Raw genomic sequence first — 14598 nt, forward strand, 5'->3', positions numbered from 1 at the left:
GTACTCTAATAAATAAATGTACTAGTACAATTATTTCCTTCCATTTCTTCTCTTTCTCCACTCAGAGTCCGACACGTGTTTTCTCTCACCCCCCCCCCCCCCCCCCCCCCCCTCCCCATCCTCCTCCCTCATTTCAATTCAAATTCTCTTTGGCTTTCCTGCTTTGCATTTGCGTTTCTCAAATTTTCTATATGCAAATCAAGCAGCAAAAGCTGGTATTTGCTTCTGATACTCACAAGATTTGAATAAACTGTTAGTCATAGACATTGCTTTGCTCAACCAGACATTAATTAGTTACTCATTCTTTTTAACTTAAGACTCGTAGTATTATTGTCTTCATAGAATTCTCTAAATTGAAACATTAGTTTACAGAAACAGTTCCACCAGTCACAACTGACAAGGGCGCGCGTGAAGCAAATAGGAACACCAAATCTTCATAATAGTTTCTTTTATGTGTCCACACTCCACACCCATGAAAACATATCTAACAATAAAAATGGTGTACAAAGCAGAACCATCTCTTCAAATGCCTATCAGATGTTAGTGGTACTCCAGTCAGTCTTCCCTCCTTTTCAAAATTCAATCGCAATTGCTCTGCCATTCAACAACCAAAACAACCTTGAGATAAGCTCAGCTTTTCCATTTCGGCTCACTTTTCGTATCATCAAATAAGCCTACTCCTTATGACCACCATATCTGCAAGCAACTTCTTCCCCTTCTATAAGCCTCTCCACGGCATCCAAAGGAAGGCCAATCATCTCAAATGTCTTCTCCCACACTTCGTGAGAAGTTTCAACATTATGGGCTTCTTCAGAAGGATTCGTTGGACGGCAATCTTGAGAAATGAAAGCACAAACCGGCCAGTCATCCGCTTTCAACAATTCACAGTACTCAGGAACCTGAGGATCAGTGGCTGCAAAGAGAGCACTCCTGGAACCTGCATTGAATAAACCGTTACAAGGCTTGGTTTTCACATTTCCCCACCTCCCCTCTTTTGTACTTCTCTCTTTTGATTTGGGCTCATTATTCCCACTATTGGAAAACATCAAAGAAAAGCAGCTTTTGTTCTTTTAAAAAAAAACTAAAAAGCTCATGATATGATCTCCTGTCACATTTTGCAATGACCTATATGGTGATCAGTGGCTCAGTTTTCTAACGTGTATCCAAAGGTAGAGAGGTACTACCTTAAAGATTTCTAATGTGCTAGCAGTTAAATTAGGCGACTTCAGTAAGTGAGATCAGATCTGCTAAGTAGATCACTTTTGGAGATCTTTCAAGTACAAGAGTCGAAAAGTAGAGAGGTACTACATTAAAGATTTCAAATTTTTTGCCTCTATTCAAGTTACATGTTCGATATGTTATCAATACAAGTCTCCTATGCCTTATGTGGTTAGAAAAGTTGAATAGAATCTTGACTGTCTTGGAGCTAGCTAGTTCAACAGCACCTCCTGATAGGTTAATTCTTCTTAAGGTTAACAAGTTACAGGCTTATATGACTTTAATTATGGCAAAACTCTAATTGTACTGACGTAATGATATTAATTCATCAACGATTACAGTTACCATCCTCACTTCTGGTTGTTTTCTTTAACTTATATATAAGAAGGTGGAAAGGTAAATCAAATGTAATAGCAAGAAGACACACCTTCTTGAGCACTAAAGATAAAATAGGGTATTAGATGATAAGCAGCTTGAACAATTTTGGGAAGATCCCTTGCCTGCAATTAATTGAAACCCAATGTGATGCACCAATGCACTATAGTTTATATATAAAGAAGATTTGAATATAAAATCTAGAAGGAAAATAAAACCTATAACATGATACACTGTCAATTAGAACTATTATATAAAAAATAGAAGGCACATCCTTTTTCTAGATAAAAATGAGGGGGAGGGGGAAGGAATGCATCACGATACTTACAACATTAGTCTGCACAATTCCAGGTGAAACACATGCTACAGTAATGCCAGATTCAGCAGGTAGCCGCTTATGTAGAACACTACTAAACATAATCTGCAATCCAAATACAACTACGTTATAGTTTTCTTGTTACAACTTCAGAAATTATATAGATAACCACAATAGTTAATTCACGTTTCATTATGTGCAAGTGTGCAGCCTTGGGTGATAGATCATCCGCTTTCACAAACAAATAGAGAAAAGAGATCAGAGCTGAAACAGCCAAAAAAAAAGCCAATGTACAGCACCAATTAATTAAAAAGATCTAACTGAAGGCAGACACATCTGTATTTCGAATATATAAATATTATATCTATGTATGGGATATTCTCCCATAAGTATTTAAGGTTAAGGATTGGTTACATACTTCTAATCTCGGCCGTTGGATTGCATCTAAGAGAGTACCAACACATTTAATGAATGCAATCCAACAGCCAATATTAAAAGTATGTAACCAATCCTTAACATAAAATAGTTATTGGAGAATCTCTCATCTATGTATATATATATAAATGTACATTGAGTAGCTAAACAATTTGCAGATCCAAAGGACCTGAATTCAGTTCGACAAGCCTAGATAGGAACCGTCAATCAAAAAAGATTTCCTAGAGCACCTGTGCCAGCTTGCTGCTTGAGTAACCCACTAAGCTTGTATATTTTCTTTTCCCAGAAACAACGTTCATGTCTTCAGTGTCAACAAAGCCAACATAATGCATCTACATAAAGAAGGACAGAGGTTTCTCAGGTTTGAATAACATGACAATAAAATACGAGTATCAAAATGTGAAACTAACTTTAAAAGTGCATATGAATAGATCTAATTCTAGTTAGCATGTACACCGACTAGCTTTTCTTTCCATGTGTGCTTCTATATCGGTGTGTGCATGTATATGTATCATATATACTTAACAAAGCATAAGCACATGCTGTCAAATGTTATGCATGATGATGATGGAACTTACAACAGAATTCAAATTAATAATACGACTTGGAGAGCCTCTGATAAGGGATGGCAGTAGCAATACTGAGAGCAGTGCTGGAGCAAGATGATTGACTTGCAAGTGTTCTTCGTACCCATCTTTTGAAAGTTTTTGTGGCTCTGAACACACCAAAGCCAAAGGCATATCAGTAAATGACAAATCAGATTCTGAAGGGGTGTGGCTTTGAAATTAAGTAAATTATGTCAATAAAAAGACCAACCTCCAATTGAAAATATCCCAGCATTGTTGATAAGAACATGGAGAGGTCCTAAGCGTGCATTCCACGCTTCAGCAAATCTCACGACAGAATCCAAGGAGAGCAAATCAAGTTCCATTACCTAAAAAAGTCACAATCTTATTCTACGTTAATAAATGTTATAAATTTGATTTAGTGGGTTTGTTTTTCTGGGGTTTTACCACCCCTAAGTTCATAAAAAAAAAAATTATTGATTTAAAGGTGTTGCAACATGGAGTTGAGGCAGACCTCAATATTGAGAGGAAGGCCCATTCCAGTCCATTCATTCTGCCACTTCTGGATCAACTCATTAGCTGCTTTCGTGTTCCTCACTGCCATCACAACATGCGCCCCAGCTTCCGCCAACTGCCTGTTCAGTACATAATAACGACCACCAGACCACACATCCTTTTCAGTTTTCATGTTCAGGCACTCGGTCTAATTCAAAATTCAAAACTGAAATTGGGACCAAATTTCTTTTGTATCATTTTCTCAGCAACCAAACAGGAGGACACCCCAACCCAATCTTGCATAGTGAGTTAAGTTATTACTAAAACAAACAAAGAAACTGAAAAAGAAAATGAAATGAACTCATCAATCTTTGTAGATTTGAAGGAAGGAGACTCTGACCTGGCAATTTCGCGGCCGATACCGCTGGTGGATCCAGTGACAATGCAAGTGAGATCGTTGACAGGAGGCAAAGGCATGGGGTTTTGCAAGTGGCTGGCCGTGATTCTCTGGAACAGCATCTCGTACACCAGATACAACCAACCCCTTGCCCACTCTATCCATCCCAATCCCTCCTTCTTCTTCTTCTTCTTCACTTCCTCTTTCGGATGAGACGACGTCGTTGCCATCCCAGCCTCCTCCCTCTTCTCTCTCTGAATCTCTGATGCGGTATTGTGTTTAATTTGGGGAACTCAGGACAAAACAGTAGCTTGGGCCTGTGGCTTTACTGGCAAGTGACTAGTGAGTGAGGTTGGACTATTTGGCCGGCGACCATAGATTGGTGTGTGTAATTTGTGCCGACTTAAAAATATAAAATAATCTTCATTATTCTGGAATCTGGAGTTGCTTGTAATTTTCAACCAAAATAATAAGTATCTTGTAATTTGGTCATTGCTTGGGTGCAATTCGGAATATAATTGGATTTGGAGAAGACAATGGAATATAAATTTGTTGGTTTTAAATGCTACTAATTATTTGAGTTACATTCGAGTTTGAATTTGAGAGCCGACTTCAATCAAGTAGAACATAGACACTCCAATTTAAATCTAATTAGTGCATAACTTTCTAAAATCGTGTTAGATTCAAATCCACCGGTTTAAGTTTAACACATGTGAAGTGATGTATTATATCAACTCAATGTACAAAAATACATGAAATTAGTATTAATTATGAATTCGGGTTAAAACAATAATTATTATATCGATAGTCTATTAATAATAATATAGTATAAAATGCTGTATTAGGGCCAATTGTTGGATCAAAATACAATGATTAACCATTTAAAAAGAAAAATATTATATCATGATTTGAACGGAGTTTAAATGTTAATTATTTAACAACAAGTACAATTTATAGTGGGTTTATATGTTGTGGACTTTGAAGGCGATGATTGGTAAATGATGTGGGCTTGTCACGCACGCACGCACCAATGGCACCATGAATAATATAATAGAAATAGAACGAGGGACACGTGGCATTTCCTATAACAGAATTCTCACCAGAAGAGAAACAACGACAGTGTGCCACCTTTCTCTCTCTCTCTCTCTCTCTCTCTCTCTATAACTAACTAAAAGTTCGCAAGGAAGGAGCCAATACAATGCTAGCTACTAGTACGCTGTCCAATCGATTGAGCAATTCGTCGCTTCGCTTCTCCAGCATTTATTAATATTCTAGAACTTTCTTCTACTCATTCACTATACACTCTCGCTCGTCGTCATCTTCGTTTGAGTGACAGGCGCTGTGAGAAAAGTTGGACGATTTTCTTTCATCATTTCAACGAATCAAGAACCGCAAAAGTACGTACGCATTATTTGAGAAAGGAAATTTAGTCTGCTGCCTTTCTTTGACTTCCATTGACGTTTCAATTTCAGTTTCTTTCTTGTTAAGATTTTCTTCATCTAATTTATTATATATATGTAACTGAAGTCTAATGCGTTTATCTTCAAATCAGTGTGTAATTTGGTTGGTTATTTTCTTGATCAGCAAATTGTTCTTGTTTTCTTTAATTAATGTGATATTATGTATAAATAAATACAAGGCATTAATTCATTAAATGTTTGATTGATATATATATATAATATTAATAGCACTGCATCTGCATGCATGTTTGGTTTGGTTGCTGATGATTTCGGTGACCAGGATTGTGAAAGAATACTATATAATTTCGATCCAGATTGAAAAGATGAAGGGAGGAGTGAGAGCAGGATTGGCAGTGAAGGCGATCGTTGTGGTGATATTCACATCCATGTGGTTCCGTTGCGTCTCTGCTTTTGCTGCTGCTGCTGCTGCTTCTACGATCAACACCAACCACTCTGTTGGCGGTGCTTCGGGTTGGGATCTCTCCTCTAATCTCCAAGCATGGGCTACTCACGCCACTTTCCATGTCGGCGACTCTCTTGGTACGTATCTAATTTAATTTAATCATCCTTTTACTCTGTTTTTCTACCTTCATCCATCCATCTCTGCCTTTCTTTATTAGCTTCATCTTTAATTCAGTATATATGCTTGGTTGGTCGGAAAATGACAAGGGAAAGAAAGATTATGATTTTCTTGATTTAGTAATTTGAAGATGATGCGAGTTTTTGTTTTTGTTTTCACTTTATTTTCTTTGATTTTCTTGATTACCAAACAAACGCTCCCTAAATTGTAATGTGTAGTAAAATGATATGAAACTGTTTGATGGTAGGCTCCTGTGAGTGAGGAATTGAGGTGGTGAAGAGAAACAAAACAGGGCATATGGGGTATAGGCTATATAGGATATAGGCATTCGATAGAGAGAGGGAGGTAGGTGGATATTGGAATTAGAGAAAAAGGTTGAAACTTATTAATTGCTTAATCATTTTGAAATGAATCCTTGTATGCATGATTGATGGTGGTGGATGGGTGAGTGTGGCAGTGTTCAGGTACACACCGGTGCACGATGTGCTGGAAGTGAAGAAAACAGACTACGATAGGTGTCACACAGTGGACCCAATGGAGACGCACGACGACGGGGAGACAGTGATCCAGCTGAAGGAAGTAGGAAACAGGTACTTCATATGTGGGCGGCTGGGACATTGCGCTATGGGCCTCAAGCTCCATGTCCAAGTTTTCCCTGCACAGCTTATGACTAATAATGCAACCTCGCCCACTGCTCCTCCTCCTACTACTTATGATCATCATCATGATCATCCAAACGACAATAACAACAGCAGCCATGGGATGATGCAGCCTTCTCCTCCGCCTGCAGATTCTAATTACTCCAATAATAATGATGCCGTAGCAGCCAAGACTTCTTCTACTAGTACTACTGCTGCTGCTGGTGCTGCTTTTTTAGTAGTTGTCTTCTTCACTATGCATGCAGTTGCAGAGCACTCTGCATCATAGGATAGGATAGGATAGCAAGCAAATAGCTCTACTCTACTCTACTCTAATCTTCAAATACCAAATATCATCCATCACCTACCTGCCTGCCTGCAAATACCAAATACCAAATACCAAATAGCTCTACTCTACTCTACTCTACTCTACTCTGCATGCAGCAAATATTATTACAAGGCTGATGATATGTTTGGCACTGCCAACCCATTTGATAGATTTGATCCCTCTTTACTACTTACTTACTTGTCTACTTCTAGTATGAACAATCACCAATTGCTTAGTTATATGAATTCAACTCACACAATATTATTTTCTCAAATTCACCATTTTCATTTCAATTACAATCTTACACACACACACACCAAACTCATATTCATGTATGTTACATAGCCTTGATATTTCTACTTTTTCTCTTTTTTCAGTACAAATAATTTCTACTTATCTTCACTCAATTGTTATCATTTCCTTTCCTTTGGGTTTATGAGGCCCAGTCAGGTGAACTTTTAAACCTCCATTTTCTCTGCCAAGCAAAACGAATGCTACTACCAAAAGGTGTATTGATGAAGAATGAAACAAAAAACAAAAAGAAGACAATTTATTGAAGGTTATCAAAATGTCTAGCATTTGATAATATAAAAGTTTTCCCGTCTATCTATCGTGACTTAACGTAATCATCCCAAATTCTGAAATGCTTTTTCTTTTTCTTTTTCTGTGTTGGGGCTTCATATCATATAGAAGCAGCTAGTGGCTGGTGGCGCTTTCAACCGACCACCTCTGAATTTGAGTTGGCACCCAATAGTTACTTCTTCACCAGCAAAATCCACGATGCTCACTCCCTTCCCTTTTTTTGTGGGGGTAGTGGGTCGATGGACCCAATATTAATAGTTGGGTCAATTTCAATGTCCATATTCCATCCCCATCAAGAGCCCAAAAAGTCTTTATTAGGCTCAACTCAAGCACAAGCATGGGAGAAAGTTCCATTATGTGATTCTTCTTCTTCTTCTTCTTCTTCTTCTTCCAATACTGATTCCTACTCCTACCTTACCTTGGTCAAGGAAATTAAGGGGACCTCTGTTTCTTCTATGTCCCTTTATAAATTCAAAAGGTACTCACTCTGTACTAACCCACTACGGACTGACTAAAGCAAATGCAAACTCCGCACACATGGGAGCTCTGACTCTGAGCTCTACTGATAAAACTTGAATGAAAATAACCAGTGATAGGAATGTGAATGTGATGTACCTTCAAAGTTGACTCTGAGATTCTCTCATATTCTTCTACATCTATTTAGTTTACTACTTGCAAGCATTAGCAAACTATACTATAGTCTATAGTCTTTAGTAGTCTTTAGTCTATAGGTTATAGCATTCAACAACAACACACAAAATTTGCATTTACATGAAGATAAACAAAGTACAAACACACCAAAATTAATAAGCATATATATCATTACATTAAGAGAAGCTAAGCTAGAGGCCACCGTTCACAATCTCCCTGAAACGGCGTTGATCAGATTCTAGCCTCTGAAGCCTCATGTCATTGTTGAACTTCTTGATGAACGCCTCTGCTCGCTGGTTCAACTCTTCCTGAGTCATGGACTTTTCCCTTCTCAACGACACCCTGTCGCTAAAAGTGTCTGATTTCTTCAGCTCCCTCCGAGCCCATGTCACTGCATCATCCTCTCCATGACCATCATCATCATTATCATCATCATCACCATCTAAGTTAGAGTTATGTAATTGTAATTGATGGTCAAGACCCCCTTTGAATTTAGTCCTTGTGAGGGCCAATTCGGTTAAGCGAGGAGGGGTGTCCCAAGTGTCACTCTTTTTTAGGTGCTTACCAATTGCCTTGCCTTGCCCCTCCATGATGGCCTTCCATGTGGTGTCCAGTGTGTTAATATCCTCTCCCACCTCCACCTCCAGCCTCGGCATCTCCACAGATTTCGACAAGTAGTCGCCGGAGGACATTTCCGGTGAAGGGTCAAATCCCTGATCATCATCATCATCATCTTCTGCTGCTGCTTCTTGTTTGCCATCATCAGCTTGTACTATGTGTATGTCATGCCAGCTCATCATTTCATTATTCGAGTGGCCATGAGAGGATGGAGAAAATAATAGAGCAGTTGCATCCTCTTTGGAAAGACTTTGGATTTTGGGCTGCTGCTGTTGCTGCTGGGACAGAGACTCGGATTGGATGCTGTTGTTGTTGTTGTTGTCTGGACTATAGATATAATTGCTACCACTGTCAATATTGTCGGCGGTTTTGGCTGCATTGTCACTAATGAAGGAGCTGAAGCCTACAGAAGAAGAAGAAGAAGAAGAGGAGTACTGCTGGTGTTGCTTTTGGTTTTGGAAGGTGGAGGAGGCAGCAATGGTGATGATGATGAAGTTGAGGATGATGTAGATGTAAAGTGGAGATAAGAAGCAGCTTTTGAAAGAGGTCCATAGCTGGGGAACAATGGAAACAGTGAGATTCAGAAGGTAAGGAATGATTGCCGCTTTGAAGAATACCAAAGTGGAGACTGTCCCTACGCAAAGCAGTAACAGCTTTGCAGCCCAGATTGCTGTTTCCAATCTTGCTCTTTTCAACACATCCACCGTCATGTTTCCTGATCCGATTGCTTTCTCTCCGAAATTCAAAACAAACCGATCTTGAGATAATTGAGAAATTCAAATTCAATCAAGTCTAATAAACTTGTGGAAGATTAATGCTATGAAGAAGAAAGAAAGAAAGAAAGAAAGAAAGAAACAAGCATGAATGTGTCAAAAACCACATGCTCTGCTCCTGCTCAACAAAAGAGACCCGAAATAGCATCTAAAACCGCCATTTTAACACAGGGACTTGGAATTTGGATACACTATACTATACAAAGAAGAGGTGGATCAGAGAGACAGCAAAAGGGAGGGTTCCTAAATCAGCATTAAAAAAAAATATAATTGCTGGTTTGTAGACCTCAAGGTTCAAGACTGAAGACTGAAGACTCAAGTCTCAAGAGAAGAAGAAGTGTCTACCTGCCACTTGATGAAAAATGGTTCAGCAGAGGTTAAGGAAGGAGAAAGTAGCTTAGCTAGGAATTACAGGATCACATAAAAAGTTGGATCACTCCTTTCCTCCTACATATTATATGCACACAAAAAAAGAGAAGAAAAAAGTTTTGAAATGAAATTGAAGTGAGAGTGAGCAGCTGCTACCTGGTAGCCTGGTAGCCTGGTAGAGAAAGAGAGAGTGAAAAGGAACATATGAAATTAAGGTTGACCTTCATAAACAGCTAAGAATGGCCAGGAAGTAAAGCAAAGATTGGATGCAGTTTGCAGAGGGACTTTGCATCTCTACTCAACTTCCCAATGGTTATGGTAAGGTACTAACATATACCAGACACCAGCTGCTGCTGCTGCTGCTGCCTATATATGAAATATGAAATGAAAGGAAAGACCACTACTAGGTAGTAGCTAGCCAGGGAGGAGGAGGAGGAGGAGGAGGAGGAGGAGGAGGAGAGTCTCAGGCAGAGTAGAAGAAACCAAAAAGCCCACAAGGCAAAGGCAAGGCATGGCTTAAATGCACGAAATGGCCTTTGCCTTTATGTATGTGTGTGTGAGAGGCAGGGCTTAAACTCCTAACAACTATTCTTCCTTGATCAAATCTCTGCCATCCAATGTTCAAATCCTCTGCTGAATTATTTGACGTTTAAGATTTCATTATTACTTGTCCGTTTGTATGTTTACTTTATTATGGTCATGGCCCAACAAGTTCATCTTAGAAAAAAAGTGAAGGATATTTAAACCAAAATCTAATCTCCATAAACGCGCCGCTTTCATCCGCGGCCATGTCGTATTGATGAGTGGCCAACTCATTACCGCAGAGCCATGTCGTATATATAAATGTCAAACCTAGGCTATGCCTTTCTTTCTTTTTACTGACACAGATATCTACTTTAATGAATTTGCATACCCTTAAGTAAAGTTAAGTTAAGTTAAGTTAAGTTAAGCCCACTCAAAAGCACAAACTTAATTGTTTAGCTGACTGAATTATTACAAATTGAAATAATGAATGAAGGAAATATCATTAATTAGTATTTAGGTTTAGGGTCAGATTGTCGGCATTGGGGTCTCTCTCTTGTCTGAGCCCAGGGAACACTCACAGCCATGCACTCAGTAGCCACCCCAACCACCGTTAGGCTGCCTGCTCTCGAGCTTTCTTAATTCCTTCCTTCCTACAAGCCACCCTTTTTCCTTTTCTTTTTATATATCTTTATTATTTTGAAATATTTATATAAATATTCCTCATCAAACTAATAGTGATAGCTCACTAGCTACGCAACAAAAGCCACTCTGTGCTGTGCTGTGCTGTGCTGTGCTGTGCATGCCATTGCCAAACCCCAACAAATTTATCAGTAAGTATTATCTCATTGATTAATTGAGCTGTGTGCATGCAGAGTCTCCAACTAGTCATTTTCTATGTGATTCCATTCCAATTACTCACTAAATCTCGATCCATTGATTTTTTCATGCTTCCTTATTTATATACATATTGTTGTTGTAATTATGTGAATATAAATATATAGATAAAGGCAAACACAGAGTTCATTGATTTAAACTAGTGTCCGGTTCGATCGATCGATCCGTCTTAAAATTTGTCACTTCACCTTCACTTAATCACTCAAGAGTTGATTGTGCATGTAGTAGATAGAGTCTTCCTTCCTTGTCGTCATCATTATATCCCAAAAAGTTGCAGAGGCTCTCATTGTTTTGTTTTGTTTTGTTTTTGTTTGTTCCTATATGTACTGCCTTGCCTTGCCTTATTGCAGATGCTCTCATTCTTATATTGCCAACAAGAGTAAGAGATGAGGAATGACAAGGAGGACGAGACTGATGAAGAAAATTCAAGATTATGTGGGACAGACAGATAGACAGACAGACAGACAACTAAGGCCTTGGTGTAAGTTTGGGAACCGTCAATTCAGTTCAGAAGAGCATGCATTGATTTGATTGAAGTACCCAGTACCCACCCATTTTCGATGACCCATAAAATTACTAAAACTTAGCTATCCAAACAACGTCACTTGCTGCTATGAGAGCTAGCTACAATATAATTTACAAAGACATTGAATTCACAACATCAACTTTAAGAGAGATGAAAGTTCAGTAAGTGGTATATATATTTTGCTGTCGTTGAACAAATTCATATCTTCTTCACACATGGATGGATGGATCACTCACTAGTACTAGCTAGGTGCTGGCTGGCTGTCTCCATCATCAGCCATCATCAGTGGTCATGGCCAACAGTCATCTATCTGCTCATGCTCTTGAGTATTTCCTTTTTCATTTGATGATGCTGCGCAAACATACATACATCTTTTATAACTGTAGCCCTAGTCAAAACAATAGAATTCAAGATGTTGTAATATTATTTCTTTATATTTATGAATCAGACTAGCTAACAAGTCTCAAGTTTGAATTCCTCTAATCCTCCTTTTAATTCAAAAATCAGAGAGCCTAGACAAAAATATAATGAAAAAACTTTATCATATGCAAAAAGAGTCAAAAGGAAAGAATTGAAAAACCTTATCTCTATCTTTATTGAGATTTCTTTTTCCATATATATTATATTAAAAATACAGGCAGGCAGGTGTCGTGTAACAATTATATTTGCAGTATAGAATAATAGATAGGTGAAATTTGTCCAAAGACTGATTTTATAAGTTACCACTAACCAGCTCTCTCTACCATTTTAAAATGGTTTGAGAAGGTTCCACTTTGACTTTGACTGCCAGTTCAATTTTCTTTGGATCGGCAGCAAGATTAAACAATTCCATATCATTATGGAATGGAATGTTCCATATGGTATGTATGCGATAATGCGATAATGCAGGTGAGGTGATCATCTTGAGTTGAGGTTGAGGTTCAGTTAATACCTAATCAGAAACTTGTAATAATTATTACAATTGAACCCAGAACTTTATATACATATACACCTGCACATTGCTCTGCAACCTAGGAATGGTAAGCCAAGGGATAAGCCAACCAGTGCTGTCCATTCCAGTAACAATTTATTAGCAATGGAATGCACTATTCTTCGAGCTTTTAGCAAGATGGAGACACATTGGTAGTAGCTAGGGGGCTCTATTCTATATATATATATATAAGCCTCCTTCCTATTCCTAATTAGTAATTTCAAATATGTTGAGTTGTGTTGAGGCATCCATCCACTAGAAACCAAACCACATTAGCCAGAGAGAGGCGCGCGCTAGTGGTGAGTCTCCACCAAGCGGCGCCCTATCCCTTTTGTTTAACCTTTTCCATTACCCAATTGCCAAGTGGCCGATGGCCCTGGCTCTCCTTTTAACTTCTTCTCTCACTGTCACTAGTACTATTATACACAAGGAAAGCTCATCATGATTAGGCTGATGGGCATAAAAACTACTGAATTGTCAAAACATATCTAACCTACAAGATTCGGGTTTGGTTTGGTTTGGCTCGGTTACACTAGTGATTTTCCGTAACACTGTATTTAATTTGAGACATGAGTGACAATTCTATGGCTGATTAAAGTGGTATAGTACGGAACCTGTGCTCAGCTCTAATTTTAATATATTAACAATCTAACATGGATTTGGATGTTTCATGATCTTTATTGAATCATTTGAATTGTGAATAATGGCTGGCTGAATGGGTCCCCACCCCTCAAGTCTAAAATTGGAGTGGTCTTGTACTGAGCAAGCGTCTATAAATTGCTTGCTTGGGCTGGAAGGCTAGGCCCCCAATTTGCTGGGCGGCACCTGCTTTGCTCCCAAGCTAAGCTAAGCACTAATATTGCGCTTTTGCGTATTTTTACCAAATATTATTCTTATATAATTATTATATGTGGGTGTGTGGGTGTGTGGGTGGCCCCTCTTTTCATGATTTCTTTTCTCCATCACCCTAAATATCTTCTTCTGGTGCCATTAACTTGTCCTCTTTCTTTATCCAATATAATTATTTCCACAGCACCATATAATATAACACGAGCATTTCAAAGCACAGCGCTCTCTCTCTCTCTCTTGAACTTACCAAGTGTTGTTGCATTGCGTTGCACCTTTTAAATAGTTCCGTAAAAGAAAAGAAACCTATATATCTTTTATATTTGAAGAGAATTAATGCAAATTAATCACTAAATCATGTATAGAGTTGATTAATTAACGAGTATTTAACCCAAGACAATATTATATATGTGATGGTAAAGATATATTAATTCCTGCTATGCTATACCAAAACCACCAATAAGTTTAAATTATGATACAGTAGTTGTTGCTTCCGTTTAACAACGGTTCTATGAGTGATGACTTGGTTGGTGCCGTGCCAAAGCCAATGCCAATGCCAATGCTATAGAGTTGTTGTTAGGGCAAGGACAAGAATCTATGGTTCTATGATTGAGAGAACCCTACCAAATACCAAATACCAAATACCAAATACCAAATACCAAATACCAGATACCAGGAGAGGAGGTCCTGGTCCTCCTCCACAAGATAAAAAAGCAAGGACAAAACAGAAAACCAAAACTCTTGTCTTTGGATAGGTTGGGCACTTGTACTTTCTTGTACATATATTTATACTTATAAGAAATGTCGTGTTCTAATTTTCTTTGACATTTTACTATGCCCCCTTGCATGCCAAGTCAAATTAATAGTTTCTTTCTTGGTGCTCAGTGCTCAGTGCTCACTCACTTCCACACAGTTGGTTCCAAAGACCAACTATATATATGTATTATGTATTAGAGAAGGGCCACTGGCCATGCCCTGAATGAATGAATTAATTAATTAGTGTGTCTTGGAATATTGGAGAGAGAAAAGGAAAGAT

The 14598-nt window shown here is 38.4% G+C and overlaps 3 protein-coding genes across 3 annotated transcripts; 1 reads left to right on the top strand and 2 right to left on the bottom strand.

Moving 5' to 3' along the window:
* Window positions 1-301: 301 nt before the first annotated feature.
* Window positions 302-4235, bottom strand: LOC110746001 (dehydrogenase/reductase SDR family member FEY). Its single transcript, XM_021946199.2, has 8 exons — window positions 3806-4235; window positions 3425-3545; window positions 3161-3278; window positions 2923-3059; window positions 2575-2676; window positions 1922-2014; window positions 1646-1718; window positions 302-937 (listed from the first exon to the last, which is right to left on the bottom strand). The coding sequence occupies exons 1-8, from the start codon at window positions 4030-4032 to the stop codon at window positions 675-677; spliced, it is 1134 nt and encodes a 377-aa protein (XP_021801891.1). The 5' UTR covers window positions 4033-4235; the 3' UTR covers window positions 302-674.
* Window positions 4236-4944: 709 nt separating this feature from the next.
* LOC110746055 (early nodulin-like protein 15) lies at window positions 4945-7057 on the top strand. The gene is made up of 3 exons (XM_021946253.2): window positions 4945-5199; window positions 5543-5802; window positions 6300-7057. Exons 2-3 carry the CDS (start codon window positions 5586-5588, stop codon window positions 6767-6769), a joined length of 687 nt encoding a protein of 228 aa, XP_021801945.1. The 5' UTR covers window positions 4945-5199; window positions 5543-5585; the 3' UTR covers window positions 6770-7057.
* Window positions 7058-8109: 1052 nt separating this feature from the next.
* On the bottom strand, window positions 8110-10323 carry LOC110745991 (uncharacterized). The gene is made up of 2 exons (XM_088253025.1): window positions 9958-10323; window positions 8110-9386 (listed from the first exon to the last, which is right to left on the bottom strand). Exon 2 carries the CDS (start codon window positions 9367-9369, stop codon window positions 8233-8235), a length of 1137 nt encoding a protein of 378 aa, XP_088109151.1. The 5' UTR covers window positions 9370-9386; window positions 9958-10323; the 3' UTR covers window positions 8110-8232.
* Between the last annotated feature and the right edge of the window lie 4275 nt (window positions 10324-14598).

Source organism: Prunus avium, chromosome 5 (assembly GCF_965620075.1).
Source record: "Prunus avium chromosome 5, drPruAviu1.hap1.1, whole genome shotgun sequence".
Taxonomy (NCBI): domain Eukaryota; kingdom Viridiplantae; phylum Streptophyta; class Magnoliopsida; order Rosales; family Rosaceae; genus Prunus; species Prunus avium.

What these genes read in the sequence shown, in the direction of transcription:
- LOC110746055 (XM_021946253.2), top strand. Translation starts at nt 5,586, where the DNA reads ATGAAGGGAGGAGTGAGAGCAGGATTGGCAGTGAAGGCGATCGTTGTG. An exon ending in CCATGTCGGCGACTCTCTTG is followed by an intron (nt 5,803 to 6,299) that starts GTACGTATCTAA and finishes TGAGTGTGGCAG; the next exon opens with TGTTCAGGTACACACCGGTG.
- LOC110746001 (XM_021946199.2), bottom strand. Translation starts at nt 4,032, where the DNA reads ATGGCAACGACGTCGTCTCATCCGAAAGAGGAAGTGAAGAAGAAGAAG. An exon ending in ATCGGCCGCGAAATTGCCAG is followed by an intron (nt 3,546 to 3,805) that starts GTCAGAGTCTCC and finishes TGTACTGAACAG; the next exon opens with GCAGTTGGCGGAAGCTGGGG. An exon ending in TATCTTTAGTGCTCAAGAAG is followed by an intron (nt 938 to 1,645) that starts GTGTGTCTTCTT and finishes TATTCAATGCAG; the next exon opens with GTTCCAGGAGTGCTCTCTTT.
- LOC110745991 (XM_088253025.1), bottom strand. Translation starts at nt 9,369, where the DNA reads ATGACGGTGGATGTGTTGAAAAGAGCAAGATTGGAAACAGCAATCTGG.